General features: G+C 44.9%; 1 protein-coding gene across 2 annotated transcripts in view; it reads right to left on the reverse strand.

The window, feature by feature from the left end:
* LOC144681873 (RNA-binding Raly-like protein) overlaps nt 1-25,429 on the reverse strand; it is a 1,117,315-nt gene that overhangs the window by 13,249 nt on the left and 1,078,637 nt on the right. For both annotated transcript variants that reach the window (XM_078543976.1, XM_078543977.1), the window contains 2 exons: nt 24,915-25,108; nt 21,674-21,741 (listed from right to left, as the gene is read on the reverse strand). In XM_078543976.1, coding sequence (XP_078400102.1) covers nt 21,703-21,741; nt 24,915-25,108 — 233 coding nt within the window. In that variant the 3' untranslated portion in view covers nt 21,674-21,702. The remainder of the gene's footprint in view (nt 1-21,673; nt 21,742-24,914; nt 25,109-25,429) is intronic.

Raw genomic sequence — 25,429 nt, forward strand, 5'->3', positions numbered from 1 at the left:
CTGAGCGGTGGGCTACGATGGGACGGCAGGAAGTAGGCCAGAGGATCATGGCTGCCTTGAGAAGGTAAGTCCCAGGGTTTTAGGGTGAGCAGGGATCTCAGAGCCTGGGGGGAGGGGAGAGGGGAGCCAGGAGGCCAGGTTCTGTTGGGCAGGTGGCGCAGAAGAAAGGGAAGCGGTGACACTTTGTGATCTTGTGGTTTGGGGGGGCCCTTGATGCATGCTGGGCAGCCTCCCAATGAGGTGCACCCCCCTTTCCTTCCCGCCTTTGTTCATGTAGGCCTTTGAAAATGGCCAGCCCACTCCTGCCCGACTGCCCATACCAACCGTATTTTGGCATGGACAGCGTATATAATTCAGGTCAATAGGTTTGTTAACTAGCCAAAATGACACTTAATTATTTGTTTACGTATGGTGGACAGGCTGCTGATTTTGGTGCCTGCCCACCCGTTTTATTATGGGAGTGAACATAGGGGTGGGCAGGATGGTAGTGGACTGGCCACTACCCGAAAATGCACCCGGTGGGGCATGTAAAATCCAGCCCGATGCATTCAAGACTTTAGACTGGGATTCGAGCCCAGAACTGAGATTATTGAGTCAAGGTTGATACCTAAATATAAAAGGGAATTATTATCCAGTAATTACTTCATGCAACTGTATTGCAGTCAGTGGTTTTGTAAGTTAATTAAATGAACAATTCTTGGGTGCAGTTCCCACTTCTTAATTAACTTATCCTCATCACTTCTCAATGTACTGACTCTTGGTTGGACATGGGCTAAGCTTTCTCCAGAGTTGGGAGTGGGCCATTGCCAACCTTCCCTTATCTCCTTCTGGAGAGATTGGAGCCTGTTTGTGCAGCCTGATCAAGACTCAGTGTGACCTCAAAATAACCGTGGGGAGTCCATTCAACTTGTTTCAGGGTTTTGCAAGGTCACAGTGCAGCACCCATGAGATGCCGCTAATCTTTTTAATTAACTGACAAGGAGGAAGCAGAACCAATCCATCTTCAACCCATTTATTTTCATGTGCTCCCTTATCAAGCCATTTACTGGCTTTGGAGTTCTAGATATTTTTGAAAAAAGTTGAGTTTAACTTTTAAAACAATTGAATTTACATTCTCTAGCTCATTTATGGGGAGATGGTGGCATAGTGGTAACATTACTGGGCTAGTGATCCAGAGGCCCAGGCTAATGCTGTGGGGACATGGGTTCAAATCCTGCCACAACAGCTGGTGGAATTTAAATTCAGTTAATAAATCTGGAATTGAAATCTTGTCTCAGTGATGGTTACCATGACAATGGTCACTGAATGTCATAAAAACTTATTTGATTCACTACCGCCCTTTAGGGAAGTAAATCTTCTGAAATCTGGCCAACAGGCGACTCCAGACCCACAGCAAATTGGTTGACTCTGAAATGTTCAGTTCAAGGGCAATTAGGGATGGGCAAAAAATGCTGGCCTTTCCAGTGTTGCCTACATTTTGTGAAAGAATAAAGAAACAAAACTTAGTGCGGGCCCTTGGAATAGTAGTTACCACTACGCTATCATACCTTTGATTCTGGACTTCTATCTATCTGTTCTGTTCATTCGAGAAAGAGGCCCAACTATATTTCATGTGTTATGCTGTGTAGTTATGATTTTGTAAAAAAATATCTACTCTCTTTTTTAAAAAATGGACATGGGGGTCCTTCAAATAGCCACCAAGAGTCACCTGGCTTTACAAACGCAATGTTGTCAAGCTTCCGGAAGGCTCCGAGTGGGTTATAAGCTGACATACCCAGACATGAAAAGGCTTTTGAAATTCAATGAGTCCTCAAACAGACAATAGCTTTCCATGGAGGTGTGAACAGCTCCTTCCTATCCCTTCAAATATGGAAGAATTGGGCCATTCAAGTTAATGGCTGGGACATTTCAAATATAATTATCTTGGCTGAAAGGACAGGGGCTAAGATAAGCCCCAGGCATAGGATAACCAGTTTCCTTATGATTCGACAATTTTGAGTCAGTGGCCAACTTTGCTTGCATACCGAAAGTATAGAAAAGGCAGAGCAAGTTGCCTACAGACAGGACCATCTTGAAACATTTTCAGAGAAACAAACTACTTCTCAACAGGGAGAGGCAGAGAAAGACATCCAGAAAAAAGCCAGGTTTCTGCTGCAAGTAACCGGACGCTTTGAAAGTACCAAGTCTGCAGAACCAGAAGCAAGAGAACCAGGAGCAAGGAACCTTCTCTCTTCTCTGTATCCTGTCCCATCTACTAAGGTTACCTGTGAAAGCAACCTCTGGCTATTCAACTGTTGAAGCATCACAGCTGCTGAGAAAATGCTACAGCCTCAAAATCTTCACTTCAGACAACGCAACATCTCGACTTCAAAATACCAGGCCCGCACTGAACAATAGAGACTGAACTTGATTCATGTTTGTAAGTACTTTATTTTTGTCTTCAAATGTAACTAGTCTTTGTGTATGTGTGTGTGGACTAACCAACTACCAGAGCAATAGCGCAAAATCAATTAACCTTTTTTTAAGTTAAAAAGGCTTTGCTGCGTTATTTAAATTGACTCACTCACTCCAAGGGTAAAATACTCAAATACAAACACATTGTTCTGAAGTGAAAACAAAAACAGAATTACCTGGAAAAACTCAGCAGGTCTGGCAGCATCGGTGGAGAAGAAATCAGTTAACGTTTCGAGCCTTCATGGCCCTTCGGCAGAACTGAAGCATAGTTAGGAGAAGGGAGAAATATAAACTGGTTTAAGGTCGGTGGGGGGGGGCGGGGAGGAGGTGAAGAGAGAAGTTGAGGGTGTGGTGATTGTGGAGATAAGCAGTGATAGGAGCAGATAATCAAAAGATGTCACAGACAAAAGGATCAAAGAGGTGTTGAAGGTGGTGATATTTGTCTAAGAAAAGTGCTAATTAAGAATGGAAGACAGGATACTCAAGGTACAGCTCTAGTGGGGGTGGGGTGGACAGACTAACAAGGTTTTAGTTTTAGATTTAAAAATAATGGAAATAGGTGGGGAAAGAAGAATCTATATAAATTATTGAAAAAAAAAGCGGGGGGAGGAGAAACTGGGTGGGGGTGGGGGGAGGGGGAGTTTAAGATCTAAAGTTGTTGAATTCAATATTCAGCCCGGAAGGCTGTAAAGTGCCTAGTCGGAAGATGAGGTGCTGTTCCTCCAGTTTGCATTGGGCTTCACTGGAACAATGCAGCAAGCCAAGGACAGACATGTGGGCAAGAGAACAGGGTGGAGTGTTAAAATGGCAAGCGACAGGGAGGTTTGGGTCTTTCTTGCGAACAGACCGCAGGTGTTCCGCAAAACGGTCGCCCAGTTTGCGTTTGGTCTCTCCAATGTAGAGGAGACCGCATTGGGAGCAACGAATGCAGTAGACTAAGTTAGGGGAAATGCAAGTGAAATGCTGCTTCACTTGAAAGGAGTGTTTGGGCCCTTGGACGGTGAGGAGAGAGGAAGTGAAGGGGCAGGTGTTGCATCTTCTGCGTGGGCATGGGGAGGTGCCATAAGTGGGGGTTGAGGAGTAGGGGGTGATGGAGGAGTGGACCAGGGTGTCCCGGAGGGAACGATCCCTACGGAATGCCGTCAGGGGGGGTGAAGGGAAGATGTGTTTGGTGGTGGCATCATGCTGGAGTTGGCGGAAATGGCGGAGGATGATCCTTTGAATGCGGAGGCTGGTGGGGTGATAAGTGAGGACAAGGGGGACCCTATCATGTTTCTGGGAAGGAGGAGAAGGCGTGAGGGAGGATGCGCGGGATATGGGCCGGACACGGTTGAGGGCCCTGTCAACGACCGTGGATGGAAAACCTCGGTTAAGGAAGGAGGAGGACATGTCAGAGGAGCTGTTTTTGAAGGTAGCGTCATCAGAACAGATGCGACGGAGGCGAAGGAACTGAGAGAATGGGATGGAGTCTTTACAGGAAGCGGGGTGTGAGGAGCTGTAGTCGAGGTAGCTGTGGGAGTCGGTAGGCTTGTAATGGATATTGGTGGACAGTCTATCATCAGAAATTGAGACAGAGAGGTCAAGGAAGGGAAGATTTCTGATGATAGAACTGCGGTCTGTCCGCAAGAAAGACCCAAACCTCCCTGTCGCTTGCCATTTTAACACTCCACCCTGTTCTCTTGTCCACATGTCTGTCCTTGGCTTGCTGTATTGTTCCAGTGAAGCCCAACGCAAACTGGAGGAACAGCACCTCATCTTCCGACTAGGCACTTTACAGCCTTCCGGGCTGAATATTGAATTCAACAACTTTAGATCTTAAACTCCCCCTCCCCCCATCCCCACCCAGTTTCTCCTCCCCCCCCTTTTTTTTTCAACAATTTATATAGATTCTTCTTTCCCCACTTATTTCCATTATTTTTAAATCTAAAACTAAAACCTTGTTAGTCTGTCCACCCCACCCCCACTAGAGCTGTACTTTGAGTATCCTGTCTTCCATTCTTAATTAGCACTTTTCTTAGACAAATATCACCACCTTCAACACCTCTTTGATCCTTTTGTCTGTGACATCTTTTGATTATCTGCTCCTATCACTGCTTATCTCCACAATCACCACACCCTCAACTTCTCTCTTCGCCCCCACCCCCCCCACCGACCTTAAACCAGTTTATATTTCTCCCTTCTCCTAACTATGCTTCAGTTCTGCCGAAGGGCCATGAAGGCTCGAAACGTTAACTGATTTCTTCTCCACCGATGCTGCCAGACCTGCTGAGTTTTTCCAGGTAATTCTGTTTTTGTTTTGGATTTCCAGCATCCGCAGTAGCTTTTAGCTTTTTGTTTTTATTTTTGTTCTGAAGTGACTTTGGGGAAACACCTCTTAAAGCATCTGTGACACATGAAATACAAACAGAAAAATGCTGGAGATGCACAGGGAAGGTCATTCAGCATCTGTCATAAGAAAAGATGGGTCAAGGACATTCTGGGTGTGTTTTGAAGACTGGAAATTTCTAATATTTATAGTTGTTTAGTGATGTTACTGACTTTGTGCTATCTGCATTTTTTGTTTACTTTAATCAATGCACTTTGTTCAGGTTCACACCTGAAGGATGGACACTTGAGTAGGGAACAAAAGGACATTCGATGCCCGTGCACTGTAACTCAGCAATGAGTCAACAGCTTTAGAAGAGGGCAGGGGAGAAAACTGCCCAAAAAAAGCTCTTCAACATTGAAGAAATAACCCATCAGCTTTTTGGCATACATGATCATTCTTCGACAACACCCCCCAAACCTGTGACCTCCATCACCTAGAAGGACAAGGGCAGCAAGGGCATGGGAACGCCACCACCTGCAGGTTACACAATTGTGACTTGGAACTATATCGCTGTCCCTTCACTGTCACTGGGAGAAAACCCCTAACAACACTGTGGGTGTACCTACACCACATGGACTGCAGCAGTTAAAGAAAACAGCTCACCACTACCTTCTGAAGGGCAACTAGGGATAGGTAACAAATGCTGGCCTTGCTAACAACATCCACATCTTGAAGAATGGTTAAAATAAAATCATTTACCATTGGTAGAGAACGATATCAGAAAATGATGATTTAATTGGAATTATTTATATTTTTGCGTGGAATTAAACACTAACTAGTAATCCAGGGTAAAAATAATTAAATGGAGAAAGCCAACTTCAATGGGGTAAGAATGGATCTGGCCTAGATAAACTGAAATCAAAGATTGGCAGGCAAAACTGTATCAGAACAATGGGCTGCCTTTAAAGAAGAGAGTTCAAGTACAGTCAAAGTCTATTCCCACAAAGGGGAAAGGTAGTTCAAACAAATCCAGAGCTCCCTGAAAAACAAGGGCCCGTACCTTCTGCGCTCCCCAGTGTCGGATTTGGGGGGTACCCCAAAGATGTGCTGGGGAATCCCTCTGGCAAGTTCCCAGGGAAGGGTTTTCATGGCAATTGCCCAGAAGTGCTAACTTCCTCTGGACAATTGTACTGTGCTGGGAACCATCTGAAAATGTGATTTAAATCGCAAGCTTCGGATGGTTCCACCAGGGTTATACCAATAGGTACCCAGAAAAGGTTAGAAGAATTAAAACCTCTTCTAAATTCTGGGTAACCATTGTAATGGCCCAGACCGACTCCACGGGACTTTCCTACACCCCCCTGTCCCCGACCCCCCACAACAGGTGCCCCCACCGCAGCCCCCCCGACTTTGGACCCACTTACCAACCTCAGAACCCCCAACCTCGGACCCCCCCCACCCCACCCCCGACCATGGAACCCCCTCTCGATCTTGGACCCCTCAACCCCGGAACTCCTGACCTCGGAACTCCCGACCTCGGGCCCCCTGACCCTTCCCCTGACCTCGGGAAACCCCCCGGCCTCAGGACCTCTGACTCCGGAACCCCGACCTTGGAACCCCAGTCTCCCCCACCCCCAACCTCCCCCAACCTTGGGACCCATGACTTTGGACCCCCCGACCTCGGAACCCCCCCCCACCCCCCACCCCGGACCCACCCCGCGCCCCCACCCCCCTGACTTCAGAACCCCCGACCTCCTGGACCTTGGAACCCCCCCGACCTCGCAACCCCTGACCCCGCCACCCTCTCCCGATATCTGACCTCCCACCCCCCGACCCCCTCCCAATATCTTATTCACCCACCCCCAGCCCGCCTGAATGTCTGAACACCCCCAGCCCGCCCGAATGTCTGAACACCTCAACCCATGAATGTCCAGCCCGCTAAAACTCCTCCCACCCTGATGTCTGTTCCCTTCCCCACTCCCCATCCCCACCTGCTCTCCAAACATCCCCACCCCCCAAATCCTTTTCACTTACCTTAGGCACTTACCTTCTCTCTGGCCTGTCAACTTCAATGGGACCTTTAAACTGACCTGCTTTACAGCAGCTAGTGCCGTAAAAAAGGGGCCATATCACCCTTCAATTCGACGGTGCTGGACTTCGCGCTGGACCTTGGAGACAGCTGCGCTGCCTGGATCTCACCTGGCCTGAGTTGGAAGGTCAGGCGAGATAGGCATGGAAGGAATTTAGTGTAGGTAAGCGGGTGCGGAGTGGCAATCCGACACTGATTGCGACTCCAAGGAAGTTACAGCCCAAGAACACATGAACACAAGAATTAGGAGCAGGAGTAGGCCATTCAGCCCTTTGAGCCTACTCCGCCATTCAATAAGGTCATAGCTAATCTGTCTGTGGCCTCAACTCCACTTTCCTGTCTATACCCTATAATGCCCTTGATTTCATTGTCAATCAAAAATCTATCTAATTCAGCCTTGAATGACCCAGCCTCCACTGCTCTCTGGGGAAGAGAATTCCAAAGGCTAACTACCCTCAGAGAAACAAATTCTACTCACTTCCATTGTAAATGGGAGACCCCTAATTTTTAAAACTGTGTCCCCTAGTTCTAGGCTCCCCCACACAAGGGGAAATATCCTTTCAGCATCAAGCCTGTCAAGTTCCCTCAGGTTCTTACATGTTTCAATAAGATCACCTCTCACTCTTTGAGATTCCATTAGGTATAGACCCAACCTGCTCAACCTTTCCTCAAAAGATAACCCCTTCATCTCAGGAATGAGTCAAGTGAACCTTCTTTGAACCGCCTGCAAAGCAATTGTATCCTTTTTAAGTAAGGAAACCAAAACTGCACTCCAGATGTGGTCTCACCAAAGCTCTGTACAGCTGTAACAACACTCCCCTACTTTTATATTCATTTCCCCTTGCAATCAACACCAACATCCCTTTTCCATTCCTAATAACTTGCTGTACCTGCATACTAACATGTACGATTCATGTGCCAGGACACCCAGATTTCTCTGTATGTATCGTTCTCCAATCTCTCTCCATTTAAATAATACGCTGCTTTTTCATTTTTCTTGTCAAAATGGACAAGTTCACATTTTCCCACATTATACCCCATCTACAAATTTTTGTTCACACACTTAACCTGTCTATATCCCTTTGCAGAATCCTTATGTCCTCCTCACAACTTACTCTTCTACCTACCTTTGTGTCATCAGCAAATTTAGCAAACATACATTCAGTCCTGTCATCCAATTTATTTATGTAGATTGTAAACAGTTAAGCCTCAGCACTGATCCCTGTGGCACTCCACTGGTTACAGCTTGCTAACCTGAAAATGACTCATTTACCCCTACTCTCTGCCTCCTGTTAGCTAACCAATCCTCTATTCATGCTAATATGTTACCCCTCTACACCATGAACCCTTATTTTGTGTCGTAACCTTTGATATGGCACATTTTCAAATGCCTTTTGGAAATCTAAGTACACAACATAAGTTCCCCTTATCCACTTTACTTTTTAATTCCTCAAAGAACGCTAATAAATTAGTCAAATATGATTTCCCTTTCACTAAATCTTGTTAGCTCTGCCTGATTGTATTATGATTTTCTAAGTGTCCTGCTATTCCCTCCTTAATGATGGATTTAACATTTTCCCTATGCCAGGCTAACTGGCCTATAGTTTCCTACTTTCTGTCTCCCTCCTTTCTTGAATAGAGTTTTTGCTATTATCCAATCGCTGGGCACTTTCCACAATCTAGAGAATTTGGATGCAAGAGATAGAGATTATGATGAAGCAGAAAAGGTATGCTTACAAAAGATATCATGTAGATAATACAAATGAGAATATAGAAGGTTCAAAGGAGAATTGAAAAAGTAAATAAGTCAAGCAAAGAGAGAGTATGAGAAGAGACTGGCAGCTAACACAAAAGGGAATCAAAAAGCTTTCTGTAAGTATGTAAATAGTAAAAGTGTGGTAACGTGAGGAGTGGGGTCAATTAGGGACCAAAAGGGGATTAAAAGAGGATTTATGCATGGAGGCAGAAGGATTCACTGACGTATTGAATGAATACTTTGCATCTGTCAAGGAAGAAGATGCTGCCTGGGTCCCGGCCAAAAAGGAGGTAGTTCAGACACTTGAAGGGTTTCAAATTGATAAGGATCAGGTATTGGATAGGTTGTCTGTACTTAATGTTGATAAGGCACCAGGATGGGATGAGATGCATCCAAGGATACTGGGGGAAGTGAGAGTGGAAATTGCAGAAGGACTGGCCATAATTTTTCAATCTTAGACTCAGAGATGGTGCCAGCGGACACCAAATGTTGCAAATTTTTTAAACAAGGGTGTAAAGATAAGCCCAGCAACTACAGGCCAGTCAGTTTAACCTCAGTGGTGGGGAAGCCTTTAGAAATGACAACTCGATCAAAAATAATAGTCACTTGGGCAAATGCGGGTTAATTAAGAAAAGCCAGCATAGATTTGTTATGGGCAAATCATGTTTAGCTAACTTGCTTGAGTTTTTTGATGAGGTAACAGAGATGGTTGATGAGAATATTGCTGTTGATACAGTGTACATGGACTTCCAAATGGTATTTGATAATATGCTGCATAACAGACTTGTGAGCAAAGTTAGAACTCAAGGAATAAAAGGGACAGTAGCAACATGAACACGAAGCTGGCTGAGTGACAGGAAACAGAGTAGTGGTTCATGGATATTTTTCAAACTGTAGGAAAGTTTATAATGGAGTTCCCCAGGGATCAGTGTTAGAACACCTGCCCTTCTTGATATATGTTAATGACCTAGACCATGTGTATAGGGCATAATTTCAAAATTTGCAGATGATACGAAACTTGGAAGCATTTTGAACCATGAGGAGGATAGTGTTAAACTTCAAAAGGACATAGGCAGGCTGTTGGAATGGACAGACAAGTGGCAGATGAAATGCAATGTACAGAAGTGTGAAATGATTCATTTTGGCAGTAAGAACATGGAGAGACAATATAAAGGGTACAACTCTAAAGGGGATGGAGGAGCAGAGGGACCTGGGTGTATATGTGCATAGATCATTGAAGGTGGCAGGGCAGGTTGAGAGAGTGGCTAATTAAGCAGACAGTATCCAAGGCTTCATTAATAAGGGCATAGAGTACAAAATCAAGACAATTTATGTTAAACCTATGCAAAAAACTGGTACAGCCTCAACTGGAGTATTGCATCCAGTTCTGGTGACCACACTTTAGGAAGTATGTGAAGGCATTAGAGAGGCTATAGACAAGATTTATGAGAATGGTTACAGGAATGAGGAACTTCAATTATGTAGAAAGATTGGAGAAGTTGGGACTGTTCTCCTTGGAGAAGAGAAGGTTGAGAGGAGATTTGATAGAGATATTCAAAATCATGAGGGGACTGGGCATAGTAGATAGGGAGAAACTGTCCCTATTGTTGGAAGGATCGAGAGCTGGAGGCCACAGATTTAAAATAATTGGCAAAAGAAGCAGTTGCAACATGAGGAAAACCTTTTTCACACAGCAAGTAGCTAGGACCTTCAATGCACTGCCTGAGAGTGGTGAAGGCAGATCAATTGAGGCTTTCCAAAGGGAACTGGATTATTATCTGAAAAGGAGAAAGTTATAGGGCCACAGAGAAAAGGCTGGGGAGTGGCATGAGACAAATTGCTTCTTCAGAGGGCTACCACAGACACGATGAGCTGAATGGCCTCTTTCTGTGCTGTAACCATTCTATGATTCTATATGGACTACCTGACGCTGGCTGATGAATAGCACATAAGTTAACATCAGAAATTGGAATTAAAAGAAGAGGTGAATATATTGGCCCTATTTTGTAGGATAATGAGAAACGTGAATACAGTAGATGGTGCCACAATAGAAATGCTAACCATTGAGGTCAGTCAAAGACAGGGGCTATTCCCAACTGGTAATAGATGCTGCACACAGGTATGCGGGAATCAATTTAACAACCTGTGCCAAGATTGCCTGTCATGAAGTGGGCATTTACTACCCAACCCCACTGGGGGCAGGCTCAAAAAAATTGTGGCTACTTTTGAGAAATGTGGCAATATTGCCTGCATACTCCAGCCAATTAAACTTGCCAAAAATCTACCTGCATTAATATCGAAGGACAGCAAGTCTGATATGCTGACTACAGAGTAACGTCGTTAGGAATTATACATCTAATGTCATTATGGAATCTTACAATGATGGAACACAGAGGAGGCCATTTGGCCCATTGTGCTTGTGTTGGCTCTTTGAAAGAGCGATCCAATTAGTGCCATTTGTCTGCTCTTTCGTTTTCCTTTTCAAGTATATGTCCAATTCCTTTTTGTAAGTTACTACTTAATCTGCTTTCACCGGCTTTTCAGGCAGCGCATTCCAGATCACAACAACTTGATTTTATTTCCTCATCTCTCTTCTGTTTATTTTTTTGCCAATTATCTTAAATCAGTCCTCTGGTTACTGACCCTCCAACTAGTTGAAAATGTTTCTCCCTATCTACGTCATCAAAAGCCTTCATGATTTTCAAAACCTCTATCAAATCTCCCCTTAGTCTTCTCTGCTCCAGGGAGAGCAATGGCAGCTTTTCTAATCTCTCCACGTAAATGACATCCCTCATCCCTTGTACATTGTCCGAGTACATCTCCTTTGCACCCTCTCTATATTATCCTTCCTGAAGTGGGGTGCCCAGAATTGGACACAATAATCTAGTTGAGGCTTAGCCAGTGTTTTATAAAGGTATAGTATTACATGCCTCTATTTATAAAACCCAATAACCGGATGGAAGATTTATTGGTTGAAAGGTCTTTCTAAGCAAGTCTTCTGCAGATGGCTAGCGTAGATTCAAGTACGATAAATCCATCCCTATTTCAGTGCCGAGGCCCAGACGCTAAGAATGGCTGTGTGGACCATATATGACAGGCCAGCCAGTGCCTGTTCTGGTGGGGTCTCCACCGCAAGACAGAGGGTGAGGAGAGAAATGTTAAGGAAAGACTGAGTAGTAGTAAGTTGCAAGGCTAACTACCTTTCTTAGGAATCTTTCCTCACTGGATCATTTTATCTTGTGGGTCCTATTTCAACAAAACTTCATTGTAACAAAGGAAATAAGAATTTATTCAGATTTGAAACCTATTTACTCAAACGCTTACTGAATGTCCATTGGGATCCAGGCAAACATACAACACCATAATAACACTGGGAGGCAGGCAGACTTCATTTGGATTGCATCATGAATATTCTGATGTATTAGTAAACATAAAGCACTGTTTTCATATTGGTGCTTCTCACACAGCAAACAACTTACAGCCACAGAAGACTGCAGCGGTTCAAGAAGGCGGCTCCCCACCGCCTTCTCAAGGGCAGTTAGGGATGGGCAACAAATGCTGGCCAAGCCAGTGACACCCACATCCCATGAAAGAATTTTTAAAAAGCCCTGTCGGAGGTATTTAAACTTGATCCAAATAGGATTCATAGCAAAAGGGTTCAGAAATGGCTGTTTCAAACAAGACCTGACTCCAAATATTTGGCCTTTTTGTTGTGTAGGCCGGGAAGTGATGAGGTGCTGGTCCCATTTAATTACTGCCAGTTACACCAGCAAAAGTAACCAGGCCACCAAAAGTACATAATAAAAACAGAAATACCTGGAAAAACTCAGCAGGTCTGGCAGCATCGGCGGAGAAGAACAAAGTTGACGTTTCGAGTCCTCATGACCCTTTAACAGAACTGAGTAGAAATAGGAATGGGGTGAAATATAAGCTGGTTTGGGGGGGGGGAGGTTTGTTGGGGCAAGCAAGGAGTGATAGGAGGAGATAACCAAAAGATGTCACAGACAAAAGAACAAAGAGGTGTTGCAGGTGGTGATATTATCTAAAAGAATGTGCTAATTAAGATTGGAGAGCAGGACGAGCAAGGTAACTCTAGTGGGGGTGGGGTGAAATAAACCATGGGTGGAATACATTTAAAAATAATGGAAATAGGTGGGAAAAGAAAAATCTATATAAATTATTGGAAAAAACAAAAGGGAGGGGGAAGAAATGGAAAGGGGGTGGGGATGGAGGAGGGGGTTCAAGATCTAAAGTTATTGAACTCAATATTCAGTCCGGAAGGCTGTAAAGTGCCTAGTCGGAAGATGAGGTGCTGTTCCTCCAGTTTGCGTTGAGCTTCACTGGAACAATGCAGCAAGCCAAGGATAGACATGTGGGCAAGAGAGCAGGGTGGAGTGTTAAAATGGCAAGCGACAGGGAGGTCTGGGTCATTCTTGCGGACAGACCGAAGGTGTTCTGCAAAGCGGTCGCCCAGTCTGCGTTTGGTCTCTTCAATGTAGAGGAAACTGCATTGGGAGCAACAAATGCAGTAGACTAAGTTGGGGGAAATGCAAGTGAAATGCTGCTTCACTTGAAAGGAGTGTTTGGGCCCTTGGACGGTGAGGAGAGAGGAAGTGAAGGGCCAGGTATTGCATATTTTGCGTTCGCATGGGGAGGTGCCGTAGGTGGGGGTTGAGGAGTAGGGGGTGATGGAGGAGTGGACCAGGTTGTCACGGAGGGAACGATCCCTACGGAATGCCGCCGGGGGGGGTGAAGGGAAAATGTGTTTGGTGGTGGCATCATGCTGGAGTTGGCGGAAATGGCGGAGGATGATCCTTTGAATGCGGAAGCTGATGGGGTGATAAGTGAGGACAAGGGGTCCCTATCATGTTTCTGGGAGGGAGGAGAAGGCGTGAGGGCGGATGCGCGGGAGATGGGCCGGACACGGTTGAGGGCCCTTTCAACCACCGTGGGTGGAAAACCTCTGTTAAGGAAGAAGGAGGACATGTCAGAGGAACCGTTTTTGAAGGTAACATCATCATAACAGATGCGACGGAGGCGAAGGAACTGAGAGAATGGGATGGAGTCCATTTCCGGCTTGTAGTAGGAGGTGATGGCATAGTGGTATTGTCACTGGACTAGTATTTCAGAGGCTTAGAGTGATGCTCTGGGGATTCAAGTTTGAACCCCACCAGGACAGATGGTGAAATTTGAATTCAATAAAAATCTGGAATTAAAAGTCTGATGGTGACCACAGTGATTGTCATAAAAACCCATCTGGTTCACTAATGTCCTTTAGGGAAAGAAATCTGCTGGCCGGGTCTGGCCTACATGTGACTCCAGACCCACAGCAATGTGGTTGACTCTTTAAAATAAATGCCCCCTAAACAAGGGCAATAAATAAAAAGCAACATGAATGCTGTCCTGAGTACTAGACCAGAAACCAGACATGGTATCAGTAAAAACAGACTTTTTCCAATACTGGAATTGCGTCCAATCTCAACAGGAGATTTTCCATTGTGACTGAAATTAAATTACAAATGTATTTCTGCTGAGCGGGTTTATGATTTTATGGCACATGGAGCACACCTTCCCCATGGAAGATTTGGTGAAATCTGGAGAAGCGTCTCGTCATTAAACTGTTATTTTTTTTGCTGAAATTTTGCAGCCAAGACATTAGTTCCCTGGATTCTGGGGAATTAGGTTCGGATTTTTGGAGTCATGCTGACTCTGGAGCCATTTAAAAATGGTGAGTGGAATCTGCTTCTGTGACTCCTGCCTCCATTCCCAGCGCCGGCTGCTTCCTGCAGCACGGATTAAGGGTGCAGGTAGCAAGCCCGCATCCTGCACTCCCGACAAGGCTGGCTCCACTACAGCCACAGGCAGCACAGAGCATCCCACAGGAGCCGGGCCAGTTTTTCCATGGCTCGTTGTTCATGGCCTCTTAGAGGAGTCAGGAAACATAGTACGGATTTGAAAGCCTTTTGAAAGGTAAGTTCAGAAGGTCTTACCCATGCCCCGATGCTACTTCCATGGACCCTCCATGGCTTCCATGCCAACTCCATGTGAAGCTCCTTCTGCACTGCCCCCATCAAACACTCCCAAGACAGGTATAGCACGGGGTTAGATACAGAATAAAACTCCCCCTACACTGTCCCCATCAAACACTCCCAAGACAGGTACAGCACGGGGTTAGATACAGAGTAAAGCTCCCTCTACACTGTCCCATCAAACACTCCCAAGACAGGTACAGCACGGGGTTAGATACAGAGTAAAGCTCCCTCTACAATGTCCCCATTAAACTCTCCCAGGGCAGGTACAGCACGGGGTTAGATGCAGAGTAAAGCTCCCTCTACACTGTCCCCATCAAACACTCCCAGGACAGGTACAGCATGGGGTTAGGTACAGAGTAAAGCTCCCTCTACAATGTCCCCATTAAACTCTCCCAGGGCAGATACAGCACAGTGTAGATACAGGGTAAATCTCCCTCTACAAGGTCAGGGCTTTAAACTAAATAGCTGGGGGAGGTTTCATGTGAAGGGAAATTTGGAAAGTTAAAGAGAAAGGACAAGGCAGTAATTCAGGGTGGCGGAACGGGTATTGGTAACCAGTATGTGTCAAGAAGGGATAGAGCGTACAAACAAAAGAGTGCACCAGCAAATATAGTCAGAGTAGAGAAAAATGGCTTTAAACCAACAGAGGGGGAGGAGTGCTTGAGTGACAAGAGATTTAGAAATCCAAAGATAAAAGTTAAGGCAATAGAAAAGGATTTTGATGTGGGTAAAGACAAGCTGAGTGGGACAGGAAGGGACAGAGAGTTTAATGGTAACAGTGTATCAGAGACTAAGGTCCATGAAGGGAATAATAAAAAATAAAATTAAAGTCACTTTATCTGAATGTGCACAGATCCACAATAGGATAGATGAACTAGTGACACAAATAAAGGATAAATGGTTTGGATCTAATCACCATTACAGAGACATAGGGCTGCATTTTCTGGTCAGCGAGCGGGGGGTGTGGGGCCCGCTCGCCGACGTGTAAAATGATGCGGGGTGATGTCGGGCGGGCATCCTGACGCCACCCCTTGTCATTTAGATTTTCAGTTCTGCAGGCGCGCAGCCAAATCAGCTGCACACCCGCCAAACTATCAAAGGCCTATGAAGGCCTATTAAGGCCAAAGTAATTAAAGTGATTAATGGACCTGTGCGTCCAACCTTAAGGCTGGCGGGCAGGCGGGGAGCCCAGGCGGGCTTCTGAAAACACATGAAACTTCATCCACGGGCTGGATGAGGTTTCATGAGGTTATTAAAATTTGTTTGAAATCTCCAAATATCAGAAATTGACATGTCCCACCTCATGTGGCAGTGGCACACAAGGGGGCATGTCAGTAATTTTTTTTCTCATCTTTATTTAATGTTTCAAACCTGAGCTGATCTCCCTGAGTGCGCAAAAGAGCGCACTCCCGGCTCAAGGAATCCTCCCCGCCGGCTCAGTGAATCCTCCCCGTCCACACAGGGAACGCATACGCTTCCTGGAGGATGTCACGCTGGGCGGGCCTTAATTGGCCCGACGAGGGGAAAATGTTGCCCATAGTTACAAGGTGACCAAGATTGGGAAATAAACATTGGAATGTTTATTACCCTGGAGGGTACACAACATTTTGAAAAGAATGGAAAAGGAGGAGGGGCAGACCTGATAATAAATGATGACATAGGACATTTGTGAGAAAGGATTTGGACTCAGAAAATCAGGAAGTAGAATCCGTATGGGCAGAGATTAGGAATAGCAAGGGTCAGAAAATGCCAATGGGAGTAGTTTATAGGCTCCCTAAGAGTAGTTTTACCATTGGACAAAACATTAAACAAGAACGTATTGGAACTTGTAACAAAGGCAGTGTAATAGATGTGGAGGTCTTTAATCTTCATATAGACTGGACTAATCAAATTGGCAAGGGTGGTCTGGAGGATGAGTTTGTAGAATACTTTTGTGACAGTTTCCTGGAGCAACATGTTGGGATAAGGCCTTTTTAGATCTAGTATTGTGCAATGAAGCAGGGCTAATTATTAATGTCATAGTAAAAGATCCACTGGGAAATAGTGATCATAATACACTTGAAATCCAAATTAAGTTTGAAAATGACATAATTCAACCAGACACAAGAATCTTAAACAAGCTAATTATATAGGAATGAGGGGAGAACTGGTTAAGGTTGATTGGGTAAATAGACTAAAAGTTATGGTGGTAAATAAGCAGTGGGAAACATTTAAAGAAACAAATCAAAATGTTCAACAAAAACGCATTCAATGAAAAACAGAAACTCTGCCAGAAAGATAAATCCATGGTTTACTAAGGAGGTTAGGAATAGTATTAGATTAAAAGGAAAAGCTTACAATTCTACAATTCCTTGCAACATTGTAAGTCTGAGGGTTGAAATTGTTTTAGAAACCAACAAAAGCCCACCAAAAAGTTGATTAAAAAGAAAAAAATGGAATAAGTGAGTAAATTAGCCGAAAAAGAGACTGGAAGAGCTTTTACAAGTATATAAAAAGGAAGAGAGTAACTAAAGTAAACATTGGTCCTTTAGAAGCAGAGACAGGAGAAATTGTTATGGGGATTGAGGAAATGGCAGAAACATTGAACAAATATTTTGTGTCTGCCTTCACAGTAGATGACACAAGTTACATACCAGAAATAGAGAGTACCTAGGGGCTACTAAGAGTGAGGAAATTAAGGTAATTAATATCAACAGAGAAAAGGTATTGGAGAAATTCAAGGAACTAAAATTCGACAAATCCCTAGGACCTGATGGCTTACATCCTAGGGTTCTTAAAGAAATAGCTGCAGAGATAGAGGCTGCGCTGACTATGATTTTCCAAAATTCCCTAGAGCCTAGAACAGCCCCAGCAGATTGGAAGTTAGCAAATGTAACACCCCTGTTCAAGAAAGGAGGGAGAGAGAAAACAAGGAACTATAGGCCATATAACCAAACATCAGTCATTGGGAAAGTGTTGGAATTTATAGTGAAGGAAGTTTTAACAGTGCAGTTAGAAAAGCATAGTGTGATTAGAACAAGTCAACATGGTTTTACGAAAGAGAAATCCTGTTTGAAAAATTTTTTAGAGCTTTTTCAGGATATAGCTAAAAGGGTCGATAAAGGGAACCAGTAGATGTGGTATACTTGGATTTCCAAAAGGCATTCAGTAAGGTGCCATACAAAAGATTAATACACAAGATACGGGCTTATGGAGTTGGGGGTGATATATTAACATGGATAGAGGATTGGTTAACAGATAGGAAGCAGACAGTAGGGATAAATGGGGCACTTTCAATTTGACAGGCTGTGATTAGTGAAGTGCTGCAAGGGTCAGTGCTGGGGTCTCAGCTATTTACAATCTATATTAATGACTTAAATGAAGAGACAGAGAGTAATGTATCTAAGCTTGTTGATGATACAAAGCTAGGTGGAAATGTAAACTGCAAGGAAGACACAAAGAGATACAGACAGATTACGTGAGTGAGCAACATGGTTGCAGACAGAGTATAATGTAGGGAAATGTAATGCTATTTACTTTGGTTGTATGATTGGAAAAGTAGAATACTTTTAAAAGGCGTGAAACTTACTATTCAAAGAGACTTGGGTGTGCTTATCCAAGAAACACAAAATTTTAGCATGCAGGTACAGCAAGCAATTAGGAAAGCAAATTGCATGTTTATCTTTATTGGAAGGGGATTAGAGTACAGGAGTAAAGAAGTCTTGCTACAATTAGTCAGGGTCTTGGTGGCATCACACCTAGAATACTGTGTGCAGTTTTGGTCTCCATATTTAAGGAAAGATATACTTGCATTGGAGGCAATACAGCGAAGGTTCACTAGGTTGGTCCCTGGAATGAGAGGGTTTTCCTATGGTGAGAGGCTGAGTAATTTGGGTCTATATTCCATGGAATTTAGAAGAATGAGAGGTGATATCATTGAAACATTCAAGATTCTGAAGGGGCTTGACAGAGTAGATACTGAGAGGTTGTTTTCCCTGGTTGGGGAATCTAAAACACTGGGTCACAATCTCAGGATAAGGGGCCAGTCATTTAGGACTGAGATGAGGAGAAATTTCTTCTCACAAAGGGTTGAGAATCTTTGGAATTCTCTACCCCAGAGAGTCATGGATGCTCCATCATTGAATGTATTCAAGCTGAAATAGACAGATCTCTGGTCTCTCAGGGAATCAAGGGACATGGGGAATGGGCAGGAAAGTGGATTGAAGCTTGAGATCAAACCTGATCATATTGAATAGCAGAGCAGGCTAGAGGGGTTGTATGGTCCACTCCTGCTCCTATTTCTTACGTTCTCATGTTTATGTTCTTACATCAAACACTTCCAGGACAGGTACAGCATGGGTTAGATATTGAATAAAGCAACCTCTACACTGTCCCCATCAAATACCCTGTTACAAGAATAGTCTGTGTGAGATTCAGAATGAAGCACTCTCAAACACTCCCAGGTCAGGGTTACATAAAGTCTTTCAAGTCTGATGAATTTGTAAGAGCACTCCTTACTGCTGTGGTCTGAGATTGCCATTGCTGTGCCAGTCATCCTGTGCTGCTTTGGGCAAGACTGTTAATTTGCTGCCAAATTATGACTGAATGAGTGGCAGTTTTGGGCTGAAGGCCCATGACCAGCGGACTGTTCACACTCATTTTGCATGTCGCTCTTGCTGCCATCTGACAGCAAAGAAATCCCTGTCAGTCCGGGCTGGATTGGAAGCAGGGTCAAAGGTCAGTGCGCTAACTCACTGCATCACCCTCTGGGCCCTGTGGCATAACACTGCCATCTCCAACATCTGACAGGCTGAGGATAATTAAAACATTTTTATGACAATTCCCCCTGCCCCTTCACCCAGAAGAGTTCTGCCGCATATTAGCAATTCATATACTTATAATTGGTCCTTTAGGGCTGTCCGTTTAATTGTTGCTTTGTGCTGAGTATCTCCCTTCCTTCTCTCCTGAAGCTAATGATTGTTTTGATGGGGTTTCAAGGCCACCAGTGCCTCAGCCAGCGGGCCCTTCTTCCTGTGGGGGCTGCAACACTGCTCAAGGTCCGCTCCACCATGAAGGCATCACAGCCAAATCTGATCCTATCCTCACTTGATATCCACACACATGCATTTCAAGGACCTAGGGCTTGCATGCCGTGGAATCATAGGACAGAATTTTACCAGCCCACGTGTGGTGGGAACAAGGCAGTCGGTGGTCGGGGAGGGGCGGGGAGGGAGTGGGGGAATTGTAGAGAGCCATGATGGATTGGCTCCCCAAAGATGTCCAGTCATTGGGGAATTTTAGCGATGGTGGGAATGATTTGGCAGCCAATTTGAATATGCCGAGGTGCAACAGCAGAATAAAACACCCTGTCAAGTGGGGATGCCACCAGGTATGTGTATGCAGCCTCCCTGCAGCAGCCCAGGGGGGATTCTTTTTTAAGGCAGCCCCGCGATTCCCTTCAGAGAGGTTTCTCCTCCATCAACAGCATTTTTATATAGCTTCTCACTGTCTTCGGCCTACTTGCTGTCGGCTGTAGGGCCTCTGCCTTCCTCAGCAGTGGCCACTGCACCGTGTAATGCTGCAGGGGCTCCGCTGGTCATTTGGGCTGGCAGGTCACGGGGGTGAGTGGCCATCAGCAACCCAGGCCGCATCTACTTAATGAGCTGCCTGCTGTAAAATTGAGGGGGGTGTCTCGCCGGCTGGTCGTGCGTGTTGCCGACACACATTCCCAGCTGCTGTTGGGACCTCGATGGCTTTGGTAAAATCCTGGCCATAGGGTGTTCACGGCACAGAAGGAGGCCATTTGGCTCATTGGGCTCTTGCTGGCTCTCTGTAGAGCAATCCAGTCAGTCCCAGTCCTCTGCTTTATCTCCATAGTGCTGTTTAAGTGCCTATCCAGTTTTCTTTTGAAATCATTGATTATCTTTGCTTCCACCACCCTCATGGCAGCGAGTTCCCACTCGCTGAGTGAAAAAGTTCCTTCCCTCTTCCTCCCTGCATCTCTTACTGAAAACCTTAAATCTGTTTCCACTAGTCCTTGTACCATCAACTAAAGGAAACACCTTTTATTTGTCTACCTTATCCAAACCTGTCATAATCTTGTACATCTCTATCAAATCTCCCCTCAATCTCCTTTGCTCCAAGGAGAACAAACCCAGCCCAGCTCCAACCTAACCTTGTAACTCAAATTCCTCACCCCCTAGAACCGTTCCCGTAAATTTCCTATTATATCCTCAGGATGTCCCCAAAGCACTTTTGCAGTTTAATCACTGTTATAATGTAGGAAATGTGGCAGCCAATTTGCGCGTAGCAAGATTCCACATTACCAGAAATGCAATAAATGACCAGATAACCAGTTTTTTCGAGATTTGGGTGGAGGGACAAATGTTGGCCAGGATGTCAGGGCTCCCCTGGTCTGCTTCAAAGTAGCACTGTGAGATCTTCTACATTCACCCGAGATGAACGACAGGGTTTAGTGTCTCATTTGAAAGATGGCATCTCCGACAGTGCAGCAGTCCCTCAATACTGCACTGGGACAGTCAGCCTGGATTATGGGCTGACGACTCCCAAATGGAGCTTGAACCATGAGCTTCTGACAGAAATGATAGTGTGGCCACTGGGCTGACACCTTTCTGGCAGGGTTCACTTTGAACAGGCTTTGAATTACCACGGCAAGAGTGGTCCTTGCTAAAGAGGGTCAGGACAAGCCAGGGCCTCAATACAAACCCCTTAAATCCCTTACGCACATACTGAGGAGCATCCCCTCTGCAGACTAAATAATGGACTAATCACCTTAAACTCAGCAAATGAGGAGGCTGGCTATTGCTTGGCTTCGAGGATTTGCATTTGCGAAATAACTGAACAGTGAACAGGAATGGGCGATTTGCCCAGGGCACAGTGATGCCAAATGCTACCCTACCGTCCCAGCTCAGGTCAGTTAATGCAGCACCATACAGATGGTTTATCCTTTCACACACTTCAAAATTAGCCAAAGCTATTGGAATCTACGAATAACACACAGAGCAGCTAACTGACAACAGGAAGATGACACAAACCTGAACCCTGCTGCTTGCAAGGCCTGTTTCTATTGTGTGTCTGATGTATCCGAAGTGTGATTATTCATCTAGAAGAAAGAAAAATATGAGGGGAGGATTGGAAAAACACACAGGTAATGCACAGGAAGAATCAGAGAGAATATGTGAAAATAATACTTAGAATGCAAATCCAGGATACTGCAGCAAACCCATGCAATACTGAAGAGCGAAGATGCAGTTGTGGGAAGTGAAAAGCAGAATTATTGTATTTTTGTCAGGGTGCTCAGTGCTTTACCCCCATTTACCTCCCTCCTTCCCCAAAAGCGCTGATTCCTGCTGAGGCACGGTTCTTTTTGGGACTGGTAGCTTCCTAATACTTTGTTCAAGTGCCCACTCTTCATGTATTTGCCAGTATGATGGGGAGATGGAGCGGAGTGGCAATTCTCCTGTCAGCTGGTCTTGACCACAGAGGCCTTGACAGGAGGCCCCAACTCTCCCTGGGTAACGGAGGGGAGGCATCAGCCAGGGGGTTGTTGTTGTCCACTTCTGACCATGATCCAACCAACTACCCCCACAACCCCATCCCACAAGGTGAGAAGGGGACAGCCCCTGAGGCTCAGGTATGAAGAATGGAGTCTCTGGAGGGGCTGCAGAGCTGTACCCCAGTGAGAGTCAGAGAGAAAGAGGACAAAACTAGCGACAACAAAAAATAACTCGCTTAGTTTATTAGTTAAATGCTGACCAAAGGCAGAATAAAATAGCAATGAAATCAAGTCTCCCATAGGGGGAAAAAAAGCATTTAATTTTAGCTCATGGAATACTTCATGTTCCCTACTTCTCAACATCCACACAAAAAAAACAATTTCCTCTTCAAATTGCCCTAATGGTGAAAGCTTAGCTTAATAGCCCCAGGCTGCAAATTTCAACAGTGTATGTAAGAGAGAGCTTCTGGTCCAACAATTAAATCACAGGAGAACCATCAAAGGCAAAGATCGGCCCTTTATTAAATTCTTTTTAAATACCAACTGATACTCAATGCTCATGTTGACTCACAGTGCTCACAATGTAAGTAATTTACAATTTTGTTGCAAGGATTTAAATTAACACAGCAGCAAGGAGATCTCATCCAGCTCCTCATATAACACTCCACTGAGCGGTGGGCTTATCTGTGTTCTCCAGCGAGAGCTGCAAGTGAGTGAACATGGAACATACTGACAATGTTGAGGAGGATCAGGGCCTCTGATGTCTAGAAGGCTCTGATAAACTGATCGATGATGGCCCATCAATGCAGTTTGAACTCACAAAGCAGAATGCTCCCTGGTTTAACTCTTACTCCTGTGTTGTGCCAGTGGGTGGAGGGGTAGGGGGTGGGGTGGGGGTTTCGGTAGTTGCTGTGTGGCTTCAATGCTGCCAGACCTGGGCAGGGAGAAATAAAATCTGCCAGGCTACTTGCTCCTGATTGTGAGCCAGGGGCTTCCCTGGAGCTGCACCTTCTGTGATGCTGATTCAGGAGTGAATGTGGCCTGGCTGTACTTACTGGCCTATGGTCAACTATCTGTTGATGCTCACTATTTGGTGGGCTTATGTGTCATTTACTTAATTGTGGGATCTTACTGTGCGTAAATTGGCTGTCAAGTTCCCAAAATTTCTGAGACTGCACTGCTGTGAAGCACTTGGTGTTGTCCCAAGTTCATAAAAGGGCCACATAGATGCAAAATTTTGCTTTCTTTCAGGTGTGAAGAATGGACTCAAGGATCAGTTACTGGAAGGCGAACCAGGAAAGGAGGAACTTGCATTTCTATAGCACCTTTCGCAAGCTCAGGACTTCATGGTTAAGTAAGTACTTTTCAAGCATAGTCACTGTCACATAAGAACATATGAAATACACATAGGAATAGGCCATTCGGCCCTTTGAGCTCACTCCTCCTTTCAATACAGTGACAGCTGATCTTCTCTCTTAACTCCACATTTACATTAGCCCCATATCCCTTAATGCCCTTAGCATTCAAAAATCTATTAATCTCTGTCCTTAATATACTCAGTGACTGAACATCCACAGCCATTTTGGATGGAGAATTCCAAAGGTTCGCCACCCTTCGGTTGAAGAAATTTCTCCTCGTCTTAGTCTTAAATGGCTGATCCCTTACCCTGAGAGTGTGACCCTGTGTTCTACAATCTCCAGCCAGGAGGAAACAGCCTCTCAGCAACTACAACGTCAGGCCTTTAATGAATTGTATATATTTCAACAAGATTACCTCTCATTCTTCTAAATTCTAGGATATATAGGTCTAGTCGACTCAATTTCTCCTCTTAGGATGATCTCCGCATCTTAGGAATCACCGTTGTTATGTAGAAAAACGGCAGCCAATTTGCACACAATCTGCGTTATGTGCTTCTGTCTCTGGGGTGTGACTTGAACCAATAACCCTCTGACTCAGAGGCAGGAGTGAGCCAATGGATGCTAACATGTTACGCTGTAGCCAATGGAAAGGTAAATTGGATAAGGGATAATAATGGCTGTTACAATATTGCCCAATACATACCTTAGCTGAAAGTTAGAATTACCCTGAGTACCTGAAAGACAGAGGGATAAAAACTCCAAATACAGGCATCACTCTTTAAATGGTGAGCCGTTAGTTTCAGGCCCGCATTTACCATCAGTCACTGTAGTCTGATTTCACCTCCATTCATTTCAACAATACCAGGAGCAGAAAAGCTGTCTGTACAGATGTCTGTGACATGGTTCTTTTGCTGTGATGTGAAATGCACTTGAATTAACTTCAAACACATTTTTTATCAGGAACTGTTCCAAATGAGCCAACTCACGAAGCTGCAAAGTTGGCCAGCGTAACTTTTCCAGCTCCCTGTGTGTGGGAGCATCTACATTTTGTACACAGCATCTGTCATGGGCGGAGCTGATTGCACATTGACTGTGGCCACTGCAAAGTATTGATTTTCCATATTCAGCACATGCAGCTGAAGTATTCCAGAAAAGGTGACATGCTTTTGTGTCCTTTCTTCTCCACACCCCCCTTGGTGCCTTATGACATGGGAATCAATTGAAAATGTTACCAATCTGCAGCAAAGTACAAATCAGAACTAGGGCTCTCCCTCACCTCTCTATAGTCTGTCATCTCCTGTTTCGGATAAGCAGATTTGTGGCAGCTGAACAACAATGGTGTTGCGCCAGGATAGTTGTTGACATCAATTTAAAAAATGGGCTTCGCTATCATCCTGATACTGTGTGATGTCCAGTGCTTACCAGCTCATCCGTGCCTTCCTCATCAAAGTCCTCCTCCACTCCGTCAACTTCCTCAAGGATCTCGTCTCCTTCCAGCTCTCCGCCATCCACTGTGTCGCCCTCCGTCTGTTCGTCTGCTGTTGCGTCATCAGCATTATCCGCCGCTCCATCGCCGGGGTTACGCTCTGTCGTGACCGCAGTCTCTGTCTTCACCTCTGCAAAGTGACAGCCGTTACAATTGATCTCCAGTCCCTCATTGCCTGAGGCAGGCTCAAAACCCATTAGTGACATTAACTGAATACCCGCCCCACGCAAACTTCAGTTTTGAAGTTCCAGCAGTGCCAACGTAAAAACCTATGACTGCATTTTTTTCCCTTCATTGCAGGGAGGGTGAGTGGGAGACAATTACTATGTTTTGCTGAATAATAACTTCTACCCTTTGTGCAAAAGATTGGTGCAAAAGATAGGTGGGGAAGTAAGTTATGAAAAGGACATAAGGAGGCTACAACGTGACATAGATAGGTTAAGTGAGTGGG

This window comes from Cetorhinus maximus, chromosome 6 (genome assembly GCF_964194155.1).
Source record: "Cetorhinus maximus chromosome 6, sCetMax3.hap1.1, whole genome shotgun sequence".
In the NCBI taxonomy this organism is placed as follows: domain Eukaryota; kingdom Metazoa; phylum Chordata; class Chondrichthyes; order Lamniformes; family Cetorhinidae; genus Cetorhinus; species Cetorhinus maximus.